The sequence below is a fragment of the Drosophila ficusphila genome, unplaced genomic scaffold (assembly GCF_018152265.1).
Source record: "Drosophila ficusphila isolate 14025-0441.05 unplaced genomic scaffold, ASM1815226v1 contig_197, whole genome shotgun sequence".
Classification (NCBI taxonomy): Eukaryota; Metazoa; Arthropoda; class Insecta; order Diptera; family Drosophilidae; genus Drosophila; species Drosophila ficusphila.
The window spans coordinates 1825055-1846259 of NW_025064091.1; the positions used below are offsets into that span (position 1 = coordinate 1825055).

At 44.9% G+C, this 21205-nt stretch overlaps 3 protein-coding genes across 7 annotated transcripts; 2 read left to right on the plus strand and 1 right to left on the minus strand.

Annotated features, from left to right (window-relative positions):
• Positions 1 to 709: 709 nt before the first annotated feature.
• Positions 710 to 16285, plus strand: LOC108100926 (ubiquitin carboxyl-terminal hydrolase Usp2). 5 transcript variants are annotated; one of them, XM_017205064.2, is made up of 11 exons: positions 713 to 788; positions 2445 to 2562; positions 3903 to 4604; positions 7787 to 8689; positions 12442 to 12652; positions 13177 to 13323; positions 13397 to 13610; positions 13682 to 14004; positions 14088 to 14237; positions 14302 to 14380; positions 14496 to 16285. In XM_017205064.2, exons 3-11 carry the CDS (start codon positions 4089 to 4091, stop codon positions 14566 to 14568), a joined length of 2616 nt encoding a protein of 871 aa, XP_017060553.1. In that variant the 5' UTR covers positions 713 to 788; positions 2445 to 2562; positions 3903 to 4088; the 3' UTR covers positions 14569 to 16285. The 5 variants fall into 5 exon arrangements, with proteins under 5 accessions (XP_017060554.1, XP_017060553.1, XP_043063280.1 ...); XM_017205065.2 differs by lacking the exon at positions 2445 to 2562 and having other exon boundaries at positions 710 to 788; XM_043207345.1 differs by lacking the exons at positions 713 to 788; positions 7787 to 8689.
• A 331-nt stretch (positions 16286 to 16616) lies between these two features.
• On the minus strand, positions 16617 to 18444 carry LOC108100927 (uncharacterized protein C18orf19 homolog A). The gene is made up of 3 exons (XM_017205067.2): positions 17787 to 18444; positions 17580 to 17725; positions 16617 to 17408 (listed from the first exon to the last, which is right to left on the minus strand). The coding sequence occupies exons 1-3, from the start codon at positions 18206 to 18208 to the stop codon at positions 17257 to 17259; spliced, it is 720 nt and encodes a 239-aa protein (XP_017060556.1). The 5' UTR covers positions 18209 to 18444; the 3' UTR covers positions 16617 to 17256.
• Positions 18445 to 18907: 463 nt separating this feature from the next.
• Positions 18908 to 21195, plus strand: LOC108100929 (tRNA methyltransferase 10 homolog A). The gene is made up of 2 exons (XM_017205070.2): positions 18908 to 19784; positions 20225 to 21195. The coding sequence occupies exons 1-2, from the start codon at positions 19049 to 19051 to the stop codon at positions 20437 to 20439; spliced, it is 951 nt and encodes a 316-aa protein (XP_017060559.1). The 5' UTR covers positions 18908 to 19048; the 3' UTR covers positions 20440 to 21195.
• The last annotated feature ends 10 nt before the right edge of the window (positions 21196 to 21205 follow it).

Here is a 21205-nt window from a genome sequence, read left to right on the forward strand (position 1 = left end):
CTTTTATTATCCTCTGGAATTTTGATAAATGTTTAATTCCGATTCCCATAGAGCACATCTGCCAACCGATTTCGTGGTAAAGAACTTATTTAAAAGTTCTTCACAATTGCAACAATTCCGATTGGTATTGTGCCTGGAATTTATGGCAGAATCTCAGTCTGTATTCGCTATCCCTACAGACTTTTTCGAGCAATCTTGACAACTAAAGTTTAGGACTTAACTGCTCAATTTAATGGCGTTAGTTGTTGTAAATGTTGGATATATTGCGATGTAATTGATCGATTACCAGAGGAAAAGTTAAATAAACGTGATTCTTATAAAGAGCGCTAAAATATCTGAGAAAAATAGTTAGGAATTGTGTTTTTCGTACTAAATATACTAGCGCAGCTCGGCGCGAATTATTCTTATACACATTGACAAATTTTTTTAGGACACCCTGCCACAATAGAATTCGGGTATTGAAGCTATGGTGTCTCTCAAATCCCTTTAAAAAAAATTGGATGAGAAATGGTGGATGTGCTCTGTTAGAATCGGAGTTTCAGCTCTGTAAAAAAAAACCAAGTATTTCACACGGATGGACTGTGTGGAAAGAGGGTATTTATGTTTATATGGGAAAAAAAAGTTGCTTTTTATATCGATATTGTTCAAACAGACTAGCGTTGGCGACACTAATTGGTAGACTTCCAGGATAATTATCGATAGTGTTCAATCTGTTTTTGTTCAGCTCTAGTGCTGGTGCTTTAGCCGTTTGGTCACACTGGCCAAAATAAAAAAAAATCCGATTAAAAGTGAGTTTTGTGCTGTGCTGAAAATTGTTTTAAATCAACAGAAATTGAACGATTTTGCAATGCGAATCGAGGCTGACAGCTATTTGGCATCGAAATTAAGATGCAAACAAGCGAGACACGTTTTTTCGGCCGCGCGACCTCGTTTGCCTCGTGATGTTCGTTTTGCGGTCAAATTTTTCCCTATTTAACTCGTTCCCATATCAGTGCGATATTATATATTTTCTTTTTTTTTAATGGACCAGTGGATGTCTGAAAAATGCACAATAGCCGTCGTCGTCACTTTTCCACTTTCCATTTTGAGAAAGATATTTCACTTTGCGTAATTCGTACGCTGCCTGCCATCTGTGTGTGTGTGTGACTGTGTCGCCAATAGTGCTTTCTCGCTTGCTCGCATGGTATAGTCGCTGTTTTACTACTACTCCTGGCTTTCCCCTTCTCCCTCTCACATTTCACTGCCAAACATGAGCGCGTGTGTGTGTGCGCCTTTATAAATAGAATTTCATTTCGTTTCGTTTTTATATTTTGTTGTTGGTTTTATCATAATTATTTCGATTTTTGACGTGCAGAGGATGTATAAATTTTGTGTCCAAAGAAAGCGATTAAATCGTGGTAACCGTCGAAAAAGTTCACCTGCACCTGTGTTGACGAATGTGATTGTGTGAACTTGAAGAATTTCATTTATTTTTGTTAAGTGCGTGTGTGTGAATGAGTTGTAGGTGTAGTATTTTATGAACGAAAGATCGATTCGCGATAGTGTGGCCATTTTATAATAGTTAAGCCTACCGCCACCCACCAAACATGCACATGTATGGAATAAGCAACGGTTTTCTCATAGGGGAACGTAGACTGCCTGGCGGCACACACACTTAACTTCATTTTTAGTGTTACCGCATAAGGCCAACCACCCCCAACCCCTCTACTGTTGTTGTTATGACAAACGGGAATACCGTTTTATTTTTATTAATTTTTATTTTGCAATTGTAAACAAGTGACGCAGCAACTGATAGGTTTTAATTTCCGCCTAACTGTTTATTTAAATCAGAAGAAAAAATAAGGTTAAAAAAGCTAGAGCTAAAATAATAACAACCAGCTAAAATGTTTCCAACGCCTAATTAATTGATTATTGTGTTAGTGTGTGTGTGTGAGTGTTGCGTTTGCGAAAAATCAATTGTGGAAAGGTGGATGAAGAAGGGGGAGCGCACGAGTTCCCCTTGAAAAAATTTCGCATTATCCTTGGCATCCCTCAGAATTTTAGATAACCTTGCGCTTAATAGCCTTCACTTTTCCACATGTAAATAACGGTTAAAAGCACAAGGTTTTAAACATGCAAATTATTATTATTATTAACGCATACGAAGGTTTTTAATGTGTTCCATACATTTAAAAAATCGTTGATAAATATATTTTTTTAAGCGATTTTTATGCCTTTATTTAATTTTTATTAAAGTCTTCCATCTTTGTGTATGTATGTTATTTAACATATGTTTATATTAGCTTATTATATCTAAAGTTTCCCTTGTCATAGGTTTTACTTTAATGAGAGGACGACTTAATCTTCTCTAAATGTGACTTGCAAAAATTATGCATGTTTTTCATTTTAATAGAGAGGGATATGAACTGGCTTACTAATTCTCTTACAACTCCTTTTCTTTTTAGTTTTGCTAAAAACTATAGCAGCAACAATAACGGGTCTTAGATGTAGCACTTAACCAGCAATTAAGTTTAAAAACAAAACCAAGGGGAGTTCACGGATAATGTAAATAAAGATAAGCAGGTAAAGATACACATAAGTTAAAAGCTCGACTAGAATTTTTATTAAAATAAAAAAAAGCTAAACCTATTTTATTGAATAAGGAACTGATTTTACTTAAGTTAGCAATAATTTATGATAAATAAGCTTCGCTACATCGACGTCACCGTCTCTACCGCCGTAGCTGTTTTTGTTGACGTTCTTTATTGTTATTGGTAGTTGCTGTCAATATTATGGTTCTTATATTTGAGTTCCTGTCATATACACGTTAAGTTAGCAATTAATGCTTAGTCTATCGTTTGGTCGGGTCAATAGTATTTTGGACGTAAACGCTTTCCTCCTCGGTCGCATCATAACAGAGTCAAAGTCTGTATTGCGAAAGGAAATGCCCTATTCTTCAGGCACGAAAGATAGTGTTCCTTCCGCTGACCTACAATTTGGTAGAAGTTCCTTGATCACGTTTGTTATTAGCTGTCCTGCGATAATACCGGTCCGTTGCTTGCGAAAGTGGTTTCAGCAATAGTTACCGTTGTATTACTGTAACTCCTTATAAAGGATCCTTGTATTTGCACACATTTCTTATCCATCCTGCAGCCAGAAATGACAGTATGTATTTCTCTCAATATCCGGAATGTGTTGATTCATTGATATCATTGCTTATATCGAACAATTTTCCCAAATTACAGATTTTTTTATCATTAGAAGACTCGCAAGGTTGTTTATTTTATATTTCATTCTAACAAAATGTTCGTTCTTTTTATCATCGATTTGCTTAAAAAAAGCTTTAATTTTCTACAATTATTAGTAGTATAAAAGGAGACCTTTCCTATTTGTGACTAGTTTAACTTAAGGGCGGGTAAGGTTTTAAAGGCCAAAAAAGAGGCTATATGGATTTGTGTTTTTTTTTTTTTTTTTTTGCGGCGAATTGTGTAATTTAATTTTATTAAGTTTAATGACATATTATTGTTCAACTTTTGAGAGGATTAGAAAAAATTTTAAAAAGGTTAATCTTAAGAAGCGCCTTGAAAAAAAGTTGGAAAGTTAGATACTATTGGTAAAACTTTGTAACGTTTTTTAAATGACAGTTTTTTGTACTAAAACACCAATATCCGGGGTGTTTTGGTTTTGTTTCTCACTTGTTCGGTGCAGTTTTTTTTAAAAGTCGGACATTTTTCCCCGATCTGCACGGGACGTATCCTTTCGCGGTCTTTCACCAAGACCCTTGTCGGGCGCCAGTTAAAAGCTCGATTATAATTTTTATTTACAAACTTTTAACTTCGTTAGTTCATTTGTTGTTAAGAATTGATTTTACCAAAGCTAACAATAACTAATTAGTATTTTTGGCGTTATCTTATATTTTGAAGATCGAAGCTGGCACTAATGGAACTAAAGCCTCATACATAGCAAGACGAGACCAGAGGAAACGGAAGCAAGACGACCATTAAGATCAGTCGCTCAGCGAAACCACGTGGTGCAATAATAACTAATCAAGGACTCTTTCGACTTCATCCTGAACCTGGGGTTGGATCACTGCCGCTGCTGCCACTAATATGCGTGTAATTGCGCCGCGTAGATCGTCAACGTCAGCGGCGGGCAGCGGCAGTCTCTACGGCACATCGTCGGCCGGCACCACCAGCGGCAGCTCCACCACCGGCAGCTCCTCCAGCAGCAGCCACCTCCTCAGCAGCTCCAGCACCACCGTTGGTAGTGGTGCGGTGGACCGTTCCAGCGGAGGCGCCACCACGAACGGTTATTCCCGCTACTCGGGCAGCTACGACCGCGGCAGCAGCCTGTCCAAGTGGCTGCCCAACTCCTCTGGCGGCTCTAACTCGTCCTCGGGCTACGGCAGCAGCTACTACCCCAGCTCGTACTCGACGTACTCGGCCAGCAGCGGCTCCGCCAGCTCTTCGTATGCGCCGCGCTCCAGCCTGCAAAGGAGCAGCCTTGGGTCCACCTCGTCGTCGTATCTGAGCGGCGGTTCCGGCAGCAGTTCGTCCGCCTATCGCACCACCTCCTCTTATCTGAGCGGCTCCAGCTATGATTCACCTACGTACAGCCGATACGGAGTGAGTTGCACTACTTTATAAGAACAACCTTGACTTACGATACACCCATCCTCGATTACGGTCGATTACTCTTAAGTTTGGTGGCTGACCTCTCGGTTTTCAGTTAAATCTCTGTACGATTAAGTATCCCGTATGCTGGGCCCTTGGTATAACTCTACTCACTACCCAATCCCCCAAATCATCTTGCGTTATGTATCGTCATATTTTGAGAAGTCCCATTTCACTCATAAAGGTTTCATCGACCAGCAAGAGCCGAAAAACATTATGTTCGTGAAGGGAATCAAGTTAGTTTTGATTGCTGTCATTACAAAATGTTTGTAAGGAAACATAAAACGTATTAAGATGGCTATATCTGTTTTAATGTTGGGCATTATAGGTCAACACAAATATGGTACCGAACTTAAAAAATCGAAATTGTAATAATTAGGTCAGAACTTTATAAATTAGCCAGAAATGTAATATTTCATTTAAAAAAACATGTAGACGGCATACTTAAAAGGCTCGCAAAGCTGGTGAGATAGACCATAATATCCTGTGCCATTTCTAGAGCTTTCATTGGCATCTGCTTCGTAAATCGTTTGATTGTATTATCAGCTAATTCAGTTAAAATATTCCCGCTTTCGGTTAATTGCACTCGATTCCGAAAATAAACCCCAACAACAGACAACACTCACTCACGGCTCACGGTTTGTTCAACCACCACGTCCCGGTTTGTGGTGATCTTTTCCCCAAACCAGACCCGTCCCGCCCGCCAAATCCGAAGGCATTCGTCACCATCCCGCCGAACATTCCACCTCGTTCAGCGTTATTTTAGCCCTTTCTATAGTTTGTTTGTTCATTTCATTTTGGCTCTTTCGTTTTGCTGATTATTTTGTTTTGTGTTGTTTATGTTGGATATTATCACTGCAACAACACAATTCACATTCAACCACCCACACCTGCAACCCCTCATAAAAAGGCACATACCCACACACACTATGCAAATAGATAAAAAGTGTGTATAGTTATGTCGGCAAACATAGGGACTATGCGATAACGGACACCGATACAGTGATCGCTACCTAAACAGTTTTGGAATTTTAAGGAAGGAGGAATACTTGCTCATTTAGCAAGGAGAAGAGCGCAAGGAAAGCTTATTTTCTTTTTTCGACTGTTCACATTATCAAGTGAACACTTTTGAGGAAAATCACTTTGCTTATCGATTAATTTAATTGCTTCCGTGTTGACCTTCAAAAATAAATAAAGGTTCCCTAAAAATTGATAAACCGAATTCAGAATACCAGATTTTATGTGATCCCAAGATCCACTTGGTTATATGGACAGTCGACCAAAGCAAAACTGATGCTGCCATAGATGAGCGGTTGTTATGATATGGATCTGGTCTATAATATTAATATTAATCTATCCGATCTGCCTCGTTTACTTTTTTACCGATCTGGACGGGATAGCTTTTTTCATGAATGAAAAATTTATAAGGTAGCAATCAGTGTAACCAAACTTAAATCGATATGCTATCTATTAATATTTTTTAAATTTTGATAGGCTTAATAAAAATTAAAAAATTATACGAATCAATGGTAATATGTAATATATGTGTTGTGTACGCAATTATTACCTGTCAAGTGATAAAGACATAACCTTGAAACTTTGGTGTTGATTTGTAAATTTTTTAAACTTTTAATTGAATCAAGAAATTGATTAGCGCTTGTATCTGGCGGAAATTGATATACAAATATCAAAAGTGATTGTGTTTTGGCATGCAAATTGTTTTCTGTGTGCTGCGCCCCTGCAAACATAGCCAGATGCGTCATTGCCCAGGCACAGTTACAATCACAGTCACAGTCGCAGTCACATTTACGGTCACAAGTACAGTTGGATTCACACCCATGGTCCCAGGAATGGAATGCGTGTGTGTGAACAGAGCTGAACTGACTCGAGCTGCGAACCACTTGTTGGCACAGATCCAATAACAAAAAAAACAACAACCCAATGCCAGCAACTAAAACAACGGGAATGTAACGACAAAAGGCCACAACACCAACAATTGTGTCATCCGCTGCCCCTCCTCAGCCGCCCCAAAGAATTCGCAATAAGGTTAATGCAATGGGGCTATCGCTGTCTGTGTGCGGTTGTGCGTGTGTTTGCGCGGGTGTGCGTGCCCCAGAGAACACCACATGGTGAAGTTTACTTCACTTGTTGTTTTTTTTTTCTTTTTCTTTGGTAGGAGGAAGGCAAGACAAAACATTCGGGAGACGCCTCCCCTTGACATTTCGCACTTTTAGTCACAACATTCTGTTAACATCTGGCATCCAAAATTATGTAGGTGGGTCGCTCTCGTTGTTCGTTGTCGTTTTGTTGACAAAAAGTCATACGTGCGGAAAGTTCTATTAGTGCGCTAATTACTATTTTCAGACGCACAATTTGTTACAAAAAAGTGCAATCCAAAACGAGGTATTTTCAAGCGTTCTAAAGATAATTCACGAAAATTTGACGCAGATTAGTCAACTAAATCGAAAAAGTTTGGTTTTGAACGTCATTTTGGTTCTGAAATCCAGCGTATTATATCCTGTTATCGAAATACGCAGCTTTTGTATGTACATAAGAGTCTTTCTTAAAGAAAATAAGGTCAAAAAAACATGTTATGTGATTTAACATTTAGTTTCATAAAGTTATTAAATATTAAGTGATATATTGGCCTTAGATTTTGAATTTTAAATACACAGTTTATCAATACATTTGTTCAAATAACGACAGAGATATAGATATTATTGTTAATATGTTTATATCTAGATAAATGAGTTGAGTGCAATTATTTATTTATTAGGCCACTGACGCATTTCTTTGTCCCTCATCTATATAATTATTATTTCGATCATTTGTGTACAATCCAGCCATTGACCATATCATTGATGTTTCTTTTCTTTACATTTTGTTTTTGTTATAAACTTTTTGACATTCGAAACATGAACATGAAACATGTTTTGTCGTTGCCGTTTCCCGTTACCGTTTACCGTTACCGTTAAACGTAACCGCCCACCGTCACTCCAAATCAAAAACAAAAAAAAACCACCACCACCACCACCAATTCATTGACACCTGTAAATGTTTCGCCAAAAAACACTCGTCAAACTGTTCCAAATCGAAAATCCAACCAAACCGAAACCGAAACCAAAAAACCAAAGTTACCGCGCAAGTCGGCCTCCAAGATCGCAACCAACGGCGATAGCTCGAGCGGATCCGCCAAGAGGGAGGACTACGGCCTGCGGCGCGGCCAAGAGTCCGCCAAGAAGCCGCCGATCAGCGGAGGAAGTGGTGGCCACAACAGCATCACCAGCAGCGGCAGCGGCAGCAGCAGAGAGGCCCAAAGCGATGGCAGCAAGCGGCTGTCCAGCTCGAGCTCATCCCCATCGCTGGCCCGTCTGGTGGCCACCTCCGGACTGGACATATACGAAAAGTACAGCCCGGCCAACTATAAACCCAACTGTGAACTGTCACGTTCCAGGTCGGGGCACTCTGAGGCGGCGGACCTGGAGAACGGCGGCAGCAACAAGGAGGCGACGCCCACCTGCACGGTGACCCTGGAGAGGCCGCGGAGCGGCAGCAGTCGCTACAGCCGCCTCTACAGCAACAGCAGCGATGCGGGCGGGGACGCCTCCACGGGCTCCACGGGAAGGCTGGGATCCGGCAAGTACTCGATAAACAGCAGCAGCAGCAGCGGCGACGTGCCCACGGCCACCTTCACACTCCGCAGCAATCGCACGCGGCGCAGCCAGGTGGAGGAGCCAGTAGCTGCAGCAGCTGCTCCACCGCCGCCGCCGCCGCCACCACCACCACCAGCCCCAGCAACCACACAATCATTATCAACCACAAATGGCCACAAGGCGGGCGAATCGAATGGAGGAGGAGGAGCAGGAGGGCTGGAGGCCAAGCTGAACGGTCTTTCGCTGCTCTCGACCTCGCCCAAAAGAAACGCCATTTACGAACGAAATCAGGACACCACCGATGATGCTGGTGTGGGGCAGGAAAGTGCGGACAGTGCTGATGTGAGCACCTCGGCCACTTTTAAGCTAAACGACAGCAGCAAGGTAAAAATGTTGGCCAGAAGCTGGACGGAGAACAGAAGCGCTGCCCCTCGCAAAACGAAAACCAAACTAATTGCATGTGCCACAACCAACCAACCAACCAAACAACCAAAACCAACCAACCCAATACAATAATATGGCCTGTGCGAAAAAATAAGAACCCATTAACCCCCCACCCCATTATTAACCATTGACCTTGACCTGACCCCTGACCTGACCTGACCAGACCAGACCACTACGCCTCTCATTTTATTCCACCCTCTGTGTGTTCGTCAGCTAGCAAGCAAAAGCCAGCTAAAGCCGATCATCATTTAATCAAGTTTACATTTCTATGTATTTTTAGCTAAACTCTTGCAGATTGCTACCCTTCTAACTTAAACTAAACTTTAAAGCGAGTGTTCAAGTCGCATCGAACGGCAGGCTAACTAACAATACTCCCAACTAAACCTAAAACTATAACTAAAACTAAAACAAACCAAACCAAAGCCCCCAAAGAAATCATCATCAAATCAAATCACCCAAAACCCATTTGCTTAGGATAGAGAGTGCGTCGTGAAGCAGGTGCGAAGCAGGACAGGATCACGATTACGATCACCCGGTTGGTCGAGAGTAGTTTATTCCTGGCAGGCGGCGAGGAAAAAGCAAACAAACACAACACAAAATCTCGTATCCACTCAACCGTAGGCAGGCAACAAAAATAAACGCTGGAAAACCACAATCGCAAGAAGAGGAGCAACTGCGGCAGCGAGAGAAGAAGCGTGCGGCGACCATCCGTCGAATGATGTTAGACATTAAGAAGACCAAATCGCAGCCAGCAACGAGAGCAGTATCATCGGTAGTAGCCACATCGGAACACAGTGCTGCTTCGGTGCTGTCGGCGCCGGGAGGAAACGCAGGAAACGCCACATCATCGCTATCGGGACGGGGAGCCGGCAGTCTTGCCCCTCGCCTCAAGAACCCGGTGCAGGGCAAGCACAGTTCGACAGTTCCTGGGGGCTCGGTGGCTGTGGGCAAGACCCACGCCGCCCTGGCGGCAGCCAAATACGGCGGAGGCGGCGGAGTAGCTACACAGGCCCGCTCCACGCCGGCGGCGGCCACGACGAGCAGCCAATCGAATCCGGTGCGAGCCGCCAATGAGCGCTACTTCCTAGTGTCCAGCTACAAGGACCCCACGTTCCTCAAGGCCGAGTGCGAGTTGGCCCACGCCCTGGTGGCCGCCAGCAAGGTGAAGACGACCGCGTCCCAGGGCCACCAGCGGAGTCGAGCCGGGGAGGACTCGAGGAACAACAACCACAACAGCCACAACGGCCACAGCGGGAGCCGGGCACCAACGCTGGTTGATATGCGACGCGCGCCCATGTTCAATGGCAATCAGCAAGCGACCACCAGCAGCAGTAGCACCACCATCAACAACACCACCAGCAGCAACAGCAACAGCAGCAGCAGCAGCGGCAGGAACGCCACCGGCAACGGAGTTCTCAAGTACAGTGCTCGCTCCACGGCAGGAGCAGCGGGAACGGCCACAACTTCCACGTCTACCAGGAGCTTCGGCAAGCTGAAGCCGCTCAACAACAACCAAACAGCCGCAGCTATGACGAATGGCCACGCCACCACAACCAACAACAACAACAACAGCGCCGGCAGCAGCAGCAACCTGAACAACGGCGGCGGCAACAACAACATGCACCGCCAGCAGCAGCAGCAACAGCAACAGCAGCACGACGACATAAGCTACATCGACAGCGACGACCCGCCGGCAACCGGTGGCCCCGGAGGTCCAGCCGGAGGGGCATCGGCCGCAGGGGGAGCCACCACCAAGTCGAGCATATGCTACTTTAAGCCCATCACCCCGCCGCTGCAGCTGCGGCAGCAGCGCACCTCTCAGGCGCAGCACCAGCAGCAGGAGCAGCCGGGCGGCTCGAAGGTGGGCAGCCACCGCTATCCGCGACCCAAGTCCACCATCATTGCCTCGGCGCACTCGAACTTCGCGGCCAGCTACGAGAAGTTCAGCGGCGGCGGCTACCGGCAGACCAACGGCGAGGTCGGAGACCGGAGATCGGAGAGCCGGAACAGCGGCAGCAGCAACGCCAGGAAGTACGGCATCGACTCGCTGAGCATCAAGGCCTCCATCGAGAAGTTCAACAGTCTCAGTGGCCAGAAGAGGCAGACGGGCGTCGGCTCCGGCTCCGGCGTGGTAACAGCTCCTGGGAGTGGCTCAGGTGCGGGATCGGGATTGGGATCGGGAGCAGGAGCCGCAGCTGGAGTCGGATCTGGATCCGGATCCGGGTCCGTTGCTGGTGCCGGTGGCGGTACGGACCGAGGCAGGAACGCGTCGCAGGGAGGCGGCAGCAGTGGCAACCTGCAGCAGCGCTACAGCAGCGACCTGGACAACATCCGCGTGGCGGCCGGCTACAGCAGTTCCCTGACCAGGGCAGCGTACAGGACGACGGCCACCATGAATAGTGTTAGCACGCCGGCGACTGCGGCAGCGACGTCATCATCTGCGCTGAGGGGCCCGATTGGCGGAGGCACCGCCACCGCAGTGGTCTCGCCCATCAGCAAGGTAAGAGGAGCCCACAGCAGCAGCCGGCCGCCGAGCGAGTGCGATGGCCTGGCCTCCATGACCTCCAAGGTAAACAACGATGCAGCAGCCGCCGCAGCAGCAGCAACCTCTGGTGTTGTAGCCAGTGCATCGGCCACACCAGCGACGTCTTCCGTCTCCACAGCCACAGGCACAGCCACAGCCACAGCCACAGTCACCGCCACAGTCACCGCCACAGCCTCAGCCTCAGCCTCAAGCTCCGCTAGCGATAGTGTAAGTCGGTCCTAGGCCAGGTCACCGATCAGTTCAGTTTAGTTTTATTTACTGTCTCCATTCCGTTTTCTTCTTATATAAATACTCGTATCGTATAGTACTTTATATATTCCGATTATGATATATGACAATTCTTGCACTTGGCGAGAGCAGCAGCTGAATTTGCGACCCAACTCGTAGCTAGAGCGTATATTTGAATTACTCCATCTTCATCTTTTGGATCCATCCCGCACACTGTGTTCCTTTGTTACCTTACCCTCCTTACCTTACCTTACCTTAACCTTACCTTTACCTTACCTTAACCTTAACCTTAACCTTAACCTTAACCTTGACCTTAACCTTAACCTTAACCCTAACCTTAACCTTAACCTGATCGTCTATCGTTTGTTTGATTTAGCTACCGACGTGCATGCTGGTCTCCTTTCGCTGTCGCTGTCGCTGTCGTTGTCTCTTCTCACTCTCCATCCATCATCCGCATTATGAAACACACACAAGAACACCTCAACTTCAACTCCCACTTCAACTTCAACTAACTTCGACTTACTTTTGTTTCCTTCCTTTAACTCTAACCGTTTGATTGCTAGTTGCTTTGATTTACTAACTTAGCTTTACCTACGAACTAACCATTAATCTTCTGTCCCAAGCCAATGGGCACCTGTCGAGGGTGAAAGTGAAGGGAGAGCATCGAATTTGCAAAGTTGATTCCTAATTCCTGTGCATTGTTAATGTTGTTAATGTGGGTGTACAATGTTTTCGTTGATGCGTTTTGCGTAAGTTTAGTTGTTCTCTTGGAAAAACGTTGTATGCCCACAAACTACTGTAGATACCACTTGAAAGACCTCTCCTCACTGTAAACCAATCGCCAGGTTGCCATTTGGGTGCGGGAACCTCCGTGTAGTTGCGAAAGATACTCATGTGTGATATTTTCTCTGTTGCACAGACGGCGGCGAGGAGCGGCACTGGCAGCAGCAGCAGTGCCAGGGGCGTCCTGCCGCCCATGACGCCCACGTCTAGTCGCTACTGGGACCGGGATAGCGGCACCAGCCGCAGCAGCGCCAGCTCCTCCTCCGCCCTCAACTCGTCGTCCCTGAAGCACAACTCGGATGACGGCTACAAGAGCGCCTCCTCGTCGCGGAACGAGAAGTCGGAAGGTACGTTAGATCCACGCCGGAATCATGTACAGAATGGGGAAGAGGATGTACTACATAGCTAAGTTAAACCGTTTTCTGCACACTTCTTGGAATTAACTTTAGCTTAAATTGGTCAGTGATTTTTTGTAAAGGTTATTAGCTGTTTGGTTGCCAATCAATGAAGGTAATACTTTTCATTTGTTGGATTCGTCAAAATGAAAAGTAGCAAAACCAAAAGTGTAGCCAGAAACACCTGTTATCGAACATCGTTCCCATTTCTCGAAAAGTCTATTGAAATTCCCCGTGTAAGCTTAGAGTACAGTAAACTAAAATCAAAAACTGAGGCAACACCAGCACCACGGAGCGTGGGGACGTTGCAGAGGTGGCTACAGTCGGCTGAGGATCGGGCGGGGATGGTAGATCCTACCTACCGATAGCGAATGCACGCGCACGTGTCCCAATTGGGGAGTAGTGACCACGGCCTTGCCTGCCCCTCTGTCTATTGAAATTAATCCGAATCCTCTCTCTGAAATGCCCATCCGCAGGTCTGTGCGGTCTGCGAAACATCGGGAACACCTGTTTCATGAACTCGGTCATCCAGTGCCTGAGCCACACCCAGGAGTTGACCCGCTTCCTGCGGTCGCACCACGGCTCCCGCTCTTCCTCCACCAAGGATCAGCAGATACTCCACGGTGAGCTGAGCTCCAAGCGATGTTCGTTGTGCGTGGCTTTCCCCCTAATGCCTCCTTCCCTTCTGATTGACAGAATTTGCCAAACTCATCCAGGAGATGTGGACATCAAATGTGCACACGGTGACGCCCATGGAGCTGAAGCGCGCCTTCTCCACCAAGCACCGCATGTACAGCGACTACAACCAACAGGACGCGCAGGAGTTCCTGCGCTTCTTCCTCGACTCACTGCACTCGGCCCTCAACTCGGGCGTCAAGGGTGAGACGCTCAACATTGACGATAATCTCAGGTGAGTGCACAGGTCGAATAACTTTCAATTGCTCTCCGCTCATCCGACACATGCTTGCTCTTGCTCCGCAGTGACAATAAGAAGGCGGACCTCACCTGGGAGTGGTACACGCGGCACGAGAACTCGCTGGTGCGCGACCTCTTCGTGGGCCAGCTGAAGAGCACGCTGAAGTGCACCACCTGCGGCAACACCAGCGTCACCTTCGACCCGTTTTGGGATCTGAGCGTACCGCTGCCGTCCTCGTCCCGCTGCAAGTTGGAGGCCTGTCTCGACCTCTTTATCCGCGAGGAAGTCCTCGACGGCGACGAAATGCCCACGTGCGCCAAGTGCAAGACGCGGCGGAAATGCACTAAGAGCTTCACCATTCAGCGTTTCCCCAAATACCTGGTTATTCGTAAGTCTCGCATCCATTTTTACCTCTAATCCTCTAATCTAATATATTGTTGGCCAGAACTAATGGAAACGAATCTCTTACAGACCTAAAGCGCTTTTCGGAGACACGCTGGAGCAAGCTGTCCAACATCGTTGAGTTCCCCACATCGGACAGCGAGCTCAACATGGGCTCCTATGGCGCCAACTCCAACTCGAATGTGCATTACTCACTCTATGCGATATCCAATCATATGGGTGAGTTCCGAACACATTTACAATTCTGTGAAAGTATTTATGCAAATATTTGTCTGCTCGGAAGGCTCAACGGCTGGCGGTCATTACGTGGCCCTCTGCAAGCACCCCGTCTCCCGCAAGTGGCACGAGTTCAATGATAATATGTAAGTCTAATATCCTTCTCATTGATGCACCTAAAGCTGAAGTCAGTTTGCTGCTTTCAAGCTTTGATTTCCAAACTCGTTGAGATCCTATTTTATTTACCTTCTTCACTTTCAGCGTCAGCGATGCCTTGTCAGAAAACCATCTCGTTTCATCCAGTGCCTATATACTTTTCTACGAGCGTGCGTAAGGCCCAATCCAATCCGTGCTCCACGACAACCGTAAGGTGCGCAGTGTCGGGGACGCCAGCGCTCCTGGAGTTCCGGCGCACTTCTCAGATCGAGATGGACACCAATAACCAACACGACTATGGGAGCGGGACGAGACCGAGGGGACCTGGGACAACCTGCAAACGAACTCTTAGGAACGCTTCGTAGAATTGCATCCAAACAAATTTACTTAATTTAACTCAACTTAAATGCAAAACAAAACTAACTCCTAACTTAAAGCAGAAACCAAAACAAAAACGGAGCAACAGTGCATACAAAAACAGATGAATGTACATATTAAAAACGAACTTCGATGGCTACACATAAAAAAAAAAAACAAAAAAAAAAAAAAGACGAAAAACAATGAATCTAACAACTTTCGGCAAACCAAAAAACCTCAGATCCAAGGATAAACGCAAGAGATACTTATACTAGTTAGTGGAAGGATATACTTTTGTAAGGATAAACAAAGCAATCAGCGGCAGCAACGATAAATGTTTCAATAATTCTCTCTTTGAAATGTGCGATGCATCGGCCCCTCTTACTCTATTGGTTTGCCGAAGGACAGTGTTCTGTGGTTGTGTGTAAAAAATAAACAAACAAAATGAAACGCGGGAATGAAAACTAAATATATATTTCAAATTCGTCTGGTGGAATATTTTTCATAAAAAAATAACAGAAAACAAAACAAACAAACAAACCCACAATGGATACTTCAAACTTAAGACGATGAAAACAAAACAAACGCAATCGCACCACAAAATTCACACTAGCTAAAAAATGCCTTTTTAGCAACTTAAAAAGAGTAATATTAATTTATTAATTAATTAAATGAACGGGGGACGCGAAGCGAAGCTGAAATCTGCATTGTGAAAACGTACTTATGATAAATGCTAGTAGTAAAATTTAAAAATTAAAAAGAGGAAGCGATCAGCAGCAACAACACCAAAAAACATTGTTATCCTTTAGCCAAGATACCAACCAACCAACCAAACATTACAACCCGTGAAAAGGGAATTCCCAGACAAGACACCAACCAACCCAGAAGCCGGGAATTCCCCAAGGGCACAAAGGACCTTAACGAAGTTCGTTTAAAATTAGACATTTTTGCGTTTTTTTTTTTTGGCTTGCCAAAATCGCCAAAAACTAGTCTCAAAAAAGAAGAGTTATGTATGAAACTTTGTTTTCATTTGTTTATTTTGTGCGTATTTTGTAGTTTAAGTCGGGCGTTTTTCCACCAGCCCCAGCAATCCCTCTTAAATTTGCTATATATCTTTGTTGCCTATTTTGTTTTTATACCTACATATATAATATATATTATGTAATTTATTTATTTATTGTATTTATGTAAATGATATTTAAACACCCCTACACTCACTTCTACACTCTGCGAAAGAGGATGTGTACAGTTTGTAACTTGTTTCAGGCAAATCCAAAAGCAGCTACTGAAAACTACAACCACGCCTTCACTGCACCAACATTTTGATAAAAGAATAATAAAAATAAACAAGACACATTTATTTATTTGTAAATGAAAAGAAGCAACTCCTATATTTTTTTCTGGCTTAACTATTAGTTACAATTATAGTTGTTGGATATTTTACTAACGTTAAAGAAAAACATAATAAAAGAAACAAAAAAACACTGAGAAAAAAAAACGAAAAATAAATGCAAAAATAAAATTGAAAATCGTATGTATGTTTCCGCCTTTTCTTATTCGCAGATATATTTATCAACTTGACCATCTTAAAGGTATCGCTTTCTAAAACGACTAGCTGAAATTCTTTCCCTAACAATATTTAAAGTCTTTTTAAAACCACAGATAATAAAGCCCTTGCAGGGAGTATTTCGACCTCATTTCCTTAGCCAAGATTTTAAGTTTCACAATACAGAAACAGAATATATTCTTTTCTATTATTTTTCAGATCTCTCCAATGCAGATTTTAATGCAGTCGTCCAGTTATAGATTGTCATAACTTTGCTTTAGTTTATTTTTGTTTTATGTTTAAAAAAGAGCCAGACTAAAACATTTGATTTTTTGTCAACAATTTGGGCCCCCGTTCAAATGACTTTGGTTACGTCCTTGAAGCGGCCTCTTCTTTTTATTTGATTTTAAATTTAATAAAGTTAAGTTATTATTGTTTTGCGACAACTTTCTTACATTTAAAAAATATATCTATACAAACTACTACTGAACTCCAGGTCCTGCAGGTATTTGTTTCGTGTTTCTCCGTGATTTATGTGTTGGTTTTTATTAACGATGTCCAGCGGTTTTTGAACTGCAACAGAAACTATAAGCAAATTACACATGCAACTCCAAGGGTGTATCTGAATCGGATTCCGTGGGATGGGTGGGGATTGTTGGTTTTAAGTGTGAATTTGGACGTATCTGCATCGGCAACTTAGTGCGGCGGCTGCTGCTTTTGCGATCGACTGTGATTCCGGACATGAGTTAGGTTCGTTGAGCACCAGTGCCAGCAAGAGCGGCGGCAGTTAAACAAAAAAGACAACAGGTCAACTGCACGCCGGTCATCGGCGGCCGGTCGCTGCTGATCGCTGATACTTTGGGGCATCGACAATGGCAGCAGCGATGGCGGCGGTTTGGGATATTGTGACTGTGGCAACGGCGACGACACCGCCGAGATAGTGGTGTCGCCCGCGGCCGAGGATCATTTTCTCTCGTCCTTCTCGGCCTTATCCGCCTTGGCGCTGGCCCGCGTTGCCTTCTTGTCCTCGTACATCTTTATCAGCTCGCTCTTTGTGGGCATGGGTTTGATGTAGCCGTGCTGCACCAGGTACTTGATGGACACAGTGGTACAGCCTGAAAATAAAATGTAGTTAATTATTTTGGCTAGAATTAGCTTTTGAAAAAGAAAAGGAACAATACAAGTGCCTACTGCACAAAAGTAACAGTAGGAATTACTATAAAACACACAATTTCCCAATCTTCTCGAAACAATGATGCTCTTAACGCTAAATGGAGGGAGCTTACCCAAAGTGAGGGCGTAGCGCAGGGGCGTGGCCACCTTGTAGCAGAGATAGGCGATGGCATAGTGGCCCATATCAGAGCCCTGCACCTTCTCGATAATGTTCTCGCTTAGGTGAATGTACTGCAACAGAGCGGGCACATCGACGCCACTGCAAGGAAGGAAAAATGAATTGGACTTCATTGCAAAAGCAACTGGGCTCGAATACCCACCTCTTGGACAGGTAGTAGAAGCCGCCAAACCATCCCACCGAGGTCAGGACATGCACCGGGATGAGCACGTACCAGTACTGTTTGTACATGTGCTTGAACTTGGCGAACAGGCCCATGTTGGCTGCCTCGCCGAAGAGATCGCTGGACGAGGTGCTGGTGGTCGGCTTCGCATCCTTATCGCTGGGAGAGCTGTTCACCGTGGAGGGCGAAGCAGTCGCCGCCGTCGGGTCTGCCGATTTGTGGTTAAAGCGGGTGGTAACGGCGGGCAGGAGCCGGCTTTGGCGGTTTGCAAAAGGCCTGGAGTCGCTTGTGGAACTCGTGGTTCTGGGGATCACTGTTAGGCACCTGGAGTGGACACCGCTGTATAGCCTCAAGGAGCAAGCGAGCAGACGCTGCCGCGAAAGCAGGGCCACCGTTGCCATGATCGGTGAAATGTTGGCTAATCTTCTACAGGAAACTTATCTTAAACGCAGGTACTGTTCCCGCCGGGGATTCCGGGTCACTTGCGTCAGATATAGGAGCCAGAGGCCTCAGTTGATTAGCTTGCTTCTCTGATCGCCGATTTCACACGTACATTTCCACGTAGAGCCGGCTAAATGTTGAATAAATATCTCCTGATTTCACCTGGCCTGCTGATGGGTTGCCGATAACCGATAAGCGTTATTGAAAAAGCTCTGTTTATTCGGCAGCCCTGGCATTGCTGGTTTGATGTGACGAAATTTGATTTTTGGCACTGCAACTTCACCTTCTAATCTCAAATTTCTGAAATATTTGCATGACTTTTTGCCGTTATTGTTTTCATTTAATTCGAGATTTATTGAGAATGCTAGGAAATGCCACATCTGGCCATCTTTTCAAGTTGAATAATTTATGTCATAGGGGTCATTCGCCAACCTTAACCCTAATCTTAAAAATGTTTTTTTCTAAATAATAATGTTTACTTCGAAGATGCCTCGTTTACCTATCATGAGGCCTTAAAAAATGTTGGCAAAACCTTAATTGAAATACTGATAAGTTTTACTATCAACATTTATGAATTGGAATTTAACAGGAACTCCCTAGCTAAATTTAGCTTTAATAGCTATGTAACTCGTTGCACGCGTGTTTTACGCAGCAGGCGGACAGCACTGTCATATCAGCTGTTTATTGGATGCTGAACTTTCCCATTCAAATTCGGTTTTTCAATACTCCAGTGCCTGCAAAGCGCAAGACGGGCTTCTGCTGAGAACGAAACACAGTACCTGCTTTAAGTGTCTTAGCCCATGGATCCGGCGGAACAGGCGCCCGAGCCCGTGCCTGCGGCGGTGCTCAGCCTGACCAATTGCCCGGGCACCACGCCCGGAACTCCACAGAGCAAGAACCAGCTGAAGAAGCAGCGAAAGCTTGCCGAGTACGCGGAGCTCCGCAAATTGCGGCGCGAACGGGAGCGTGAGAAGAAGAAGCAGAAGCGCCGGGAGGCCAAGGAGCAGGGCCTGCCCATCCGGTCGGGTCCTTCCCGCAAGGAGCTGAAGAAGCGGCAGGCCGCTGAGGGCGGACAGTCCGGGCTGTGCGTGGCCATTGACTTGGACTACGACGATCTGATGCAGGAGCGGGACATCGCCAAGTGCGTTAAGCAGTGCCTCCGGATCTACACGATCAACCGGCGCAGTGCGCAGCCCGGTAAGCTGCACTTCACGGGCATCCGGCGGAATGGACACATCCACGAGTCGTTCAAGAAGAACGACGGCTGGGAAAACTGGCACGTGGAGTACCACTTCGACCGCGGGCACGCCGACGTATTCGACCACAGCCAACTGGTGTACCTAACCTGCGAGTCGGACCGGGTTCTGGACAAGCTGCATCCCGGCTGCACCTATGTAATCGGGGGCCTTGTGGACCACAATCACTTTAAGGGTCTGTGCCACTCGAGAGCCACGGAGGCGGGCCTGGCCACCGCCCGCCTGCCGCTCAGCGAGCACGTGGACATGAAGACCAGGGCAGTGCTCAGTACCTACCACGGTGAGTGGCAGTCGCTCTTGTTTCGTTTTTGCTCCGTTAGATTTGAATACCCTTGCAGAGGATATTGCAACTTAATTCGGTAGTAGCAACGCAGTAAAGGAAAACACAAAAATATGATATATTAAAAGCTTAAAGGTATGAAAGTTGTTTTTCCGTTAGTAGCTGTATGATATAGTCATCCGATTCGATCTTAACTGAATAGCACCAGGAAGTAGAGAGGTCCACATCGACTCACCTAGCGCTGCTGCATTCCAATATCGGACTGAGACTGTAATATCCTCTGCTTTAAAGAAACAGACTTGATATAACCCTCAATTGCTTAGTTATACCTTAAAACGTCTACAAGTTTCTATCGGCATAGATAGGAATAGGGCTATTTTATTATTAAACCAATGCCCAGATTCATTTAAATCATTTACTAATATATCCCATCACTTCAGTCTTTGAGCTGCTGACCAAGGTGGCTGCTGGTCAGGATTGGACCTCTGCCATTTTAAATACAATACCCATGCGTAAGGGAGCCAAAGCGAAAGGCTCCAACGGAAAGGAGCAGGAGGTGCAGCTTTCGGAGCAGGATCAGGACCAAAAGATAGAGCAGGCAGAGGATAAACTGGAAGCCGCATCAGAAACCGAATACCAGCCGTTGACCAGTTGACAACAATCGACACCGCAGTTCGAGGTCTTTTTGATTTTTATTTCAGTTTCTTTTGTTTTTACAAAATCACATTTAGTTTTGTTTCGCAAATTAAATTACAACTTAAAATATATAGCGCAAATAATAATTAGAATACAAAAAAAATGTGTTACTTCATTTCATGTTTCAGTTATGTTTTACAACGTACGATGATGGCCAGCGACAAAATTCGCCAGCAAAACGATAGCGTCTTCTAATTTCCATAAATTGGTTGTATTTTGTTTATATGATTTGTGCACGTCATATGGCGAATGGGTTTCTAGATAGCACCGAACCAGATTTCTTCATATTTTCGTTTGTTTTCTTGATTACATTTTCTCGATTTCTCGACTTCATCATCTGCTTAAGGCTTTTGATTTGGATTCAAATTAAGTAGCTCAACGCCCTCACAGCGACATCTTTATAAACCATACATATAGGCGAGTGTATTTGAAGTATACATATGTACATGTTGCAGCATGCCGTCGCTCATTGTTGTTTCCGTTTTTGTCAGTGTACAAACACAAGAGGGCAAATACAAACTAAGGTCATAAAGTAAAATAGTAATAAGTGTCAGGATCATAAACACAATAATGTACAAAGCAATAGAAACAAAACGAAAAAGGAAAACATTTTTGGCTTAACTATAGGGTAGTTTTGGGTGTTAAGTTTAGTATATAGGTATGTATATATATATATAGCAGACCGATCTCTAGTGTATAGCACAGTATAGCAAAATATATAACTG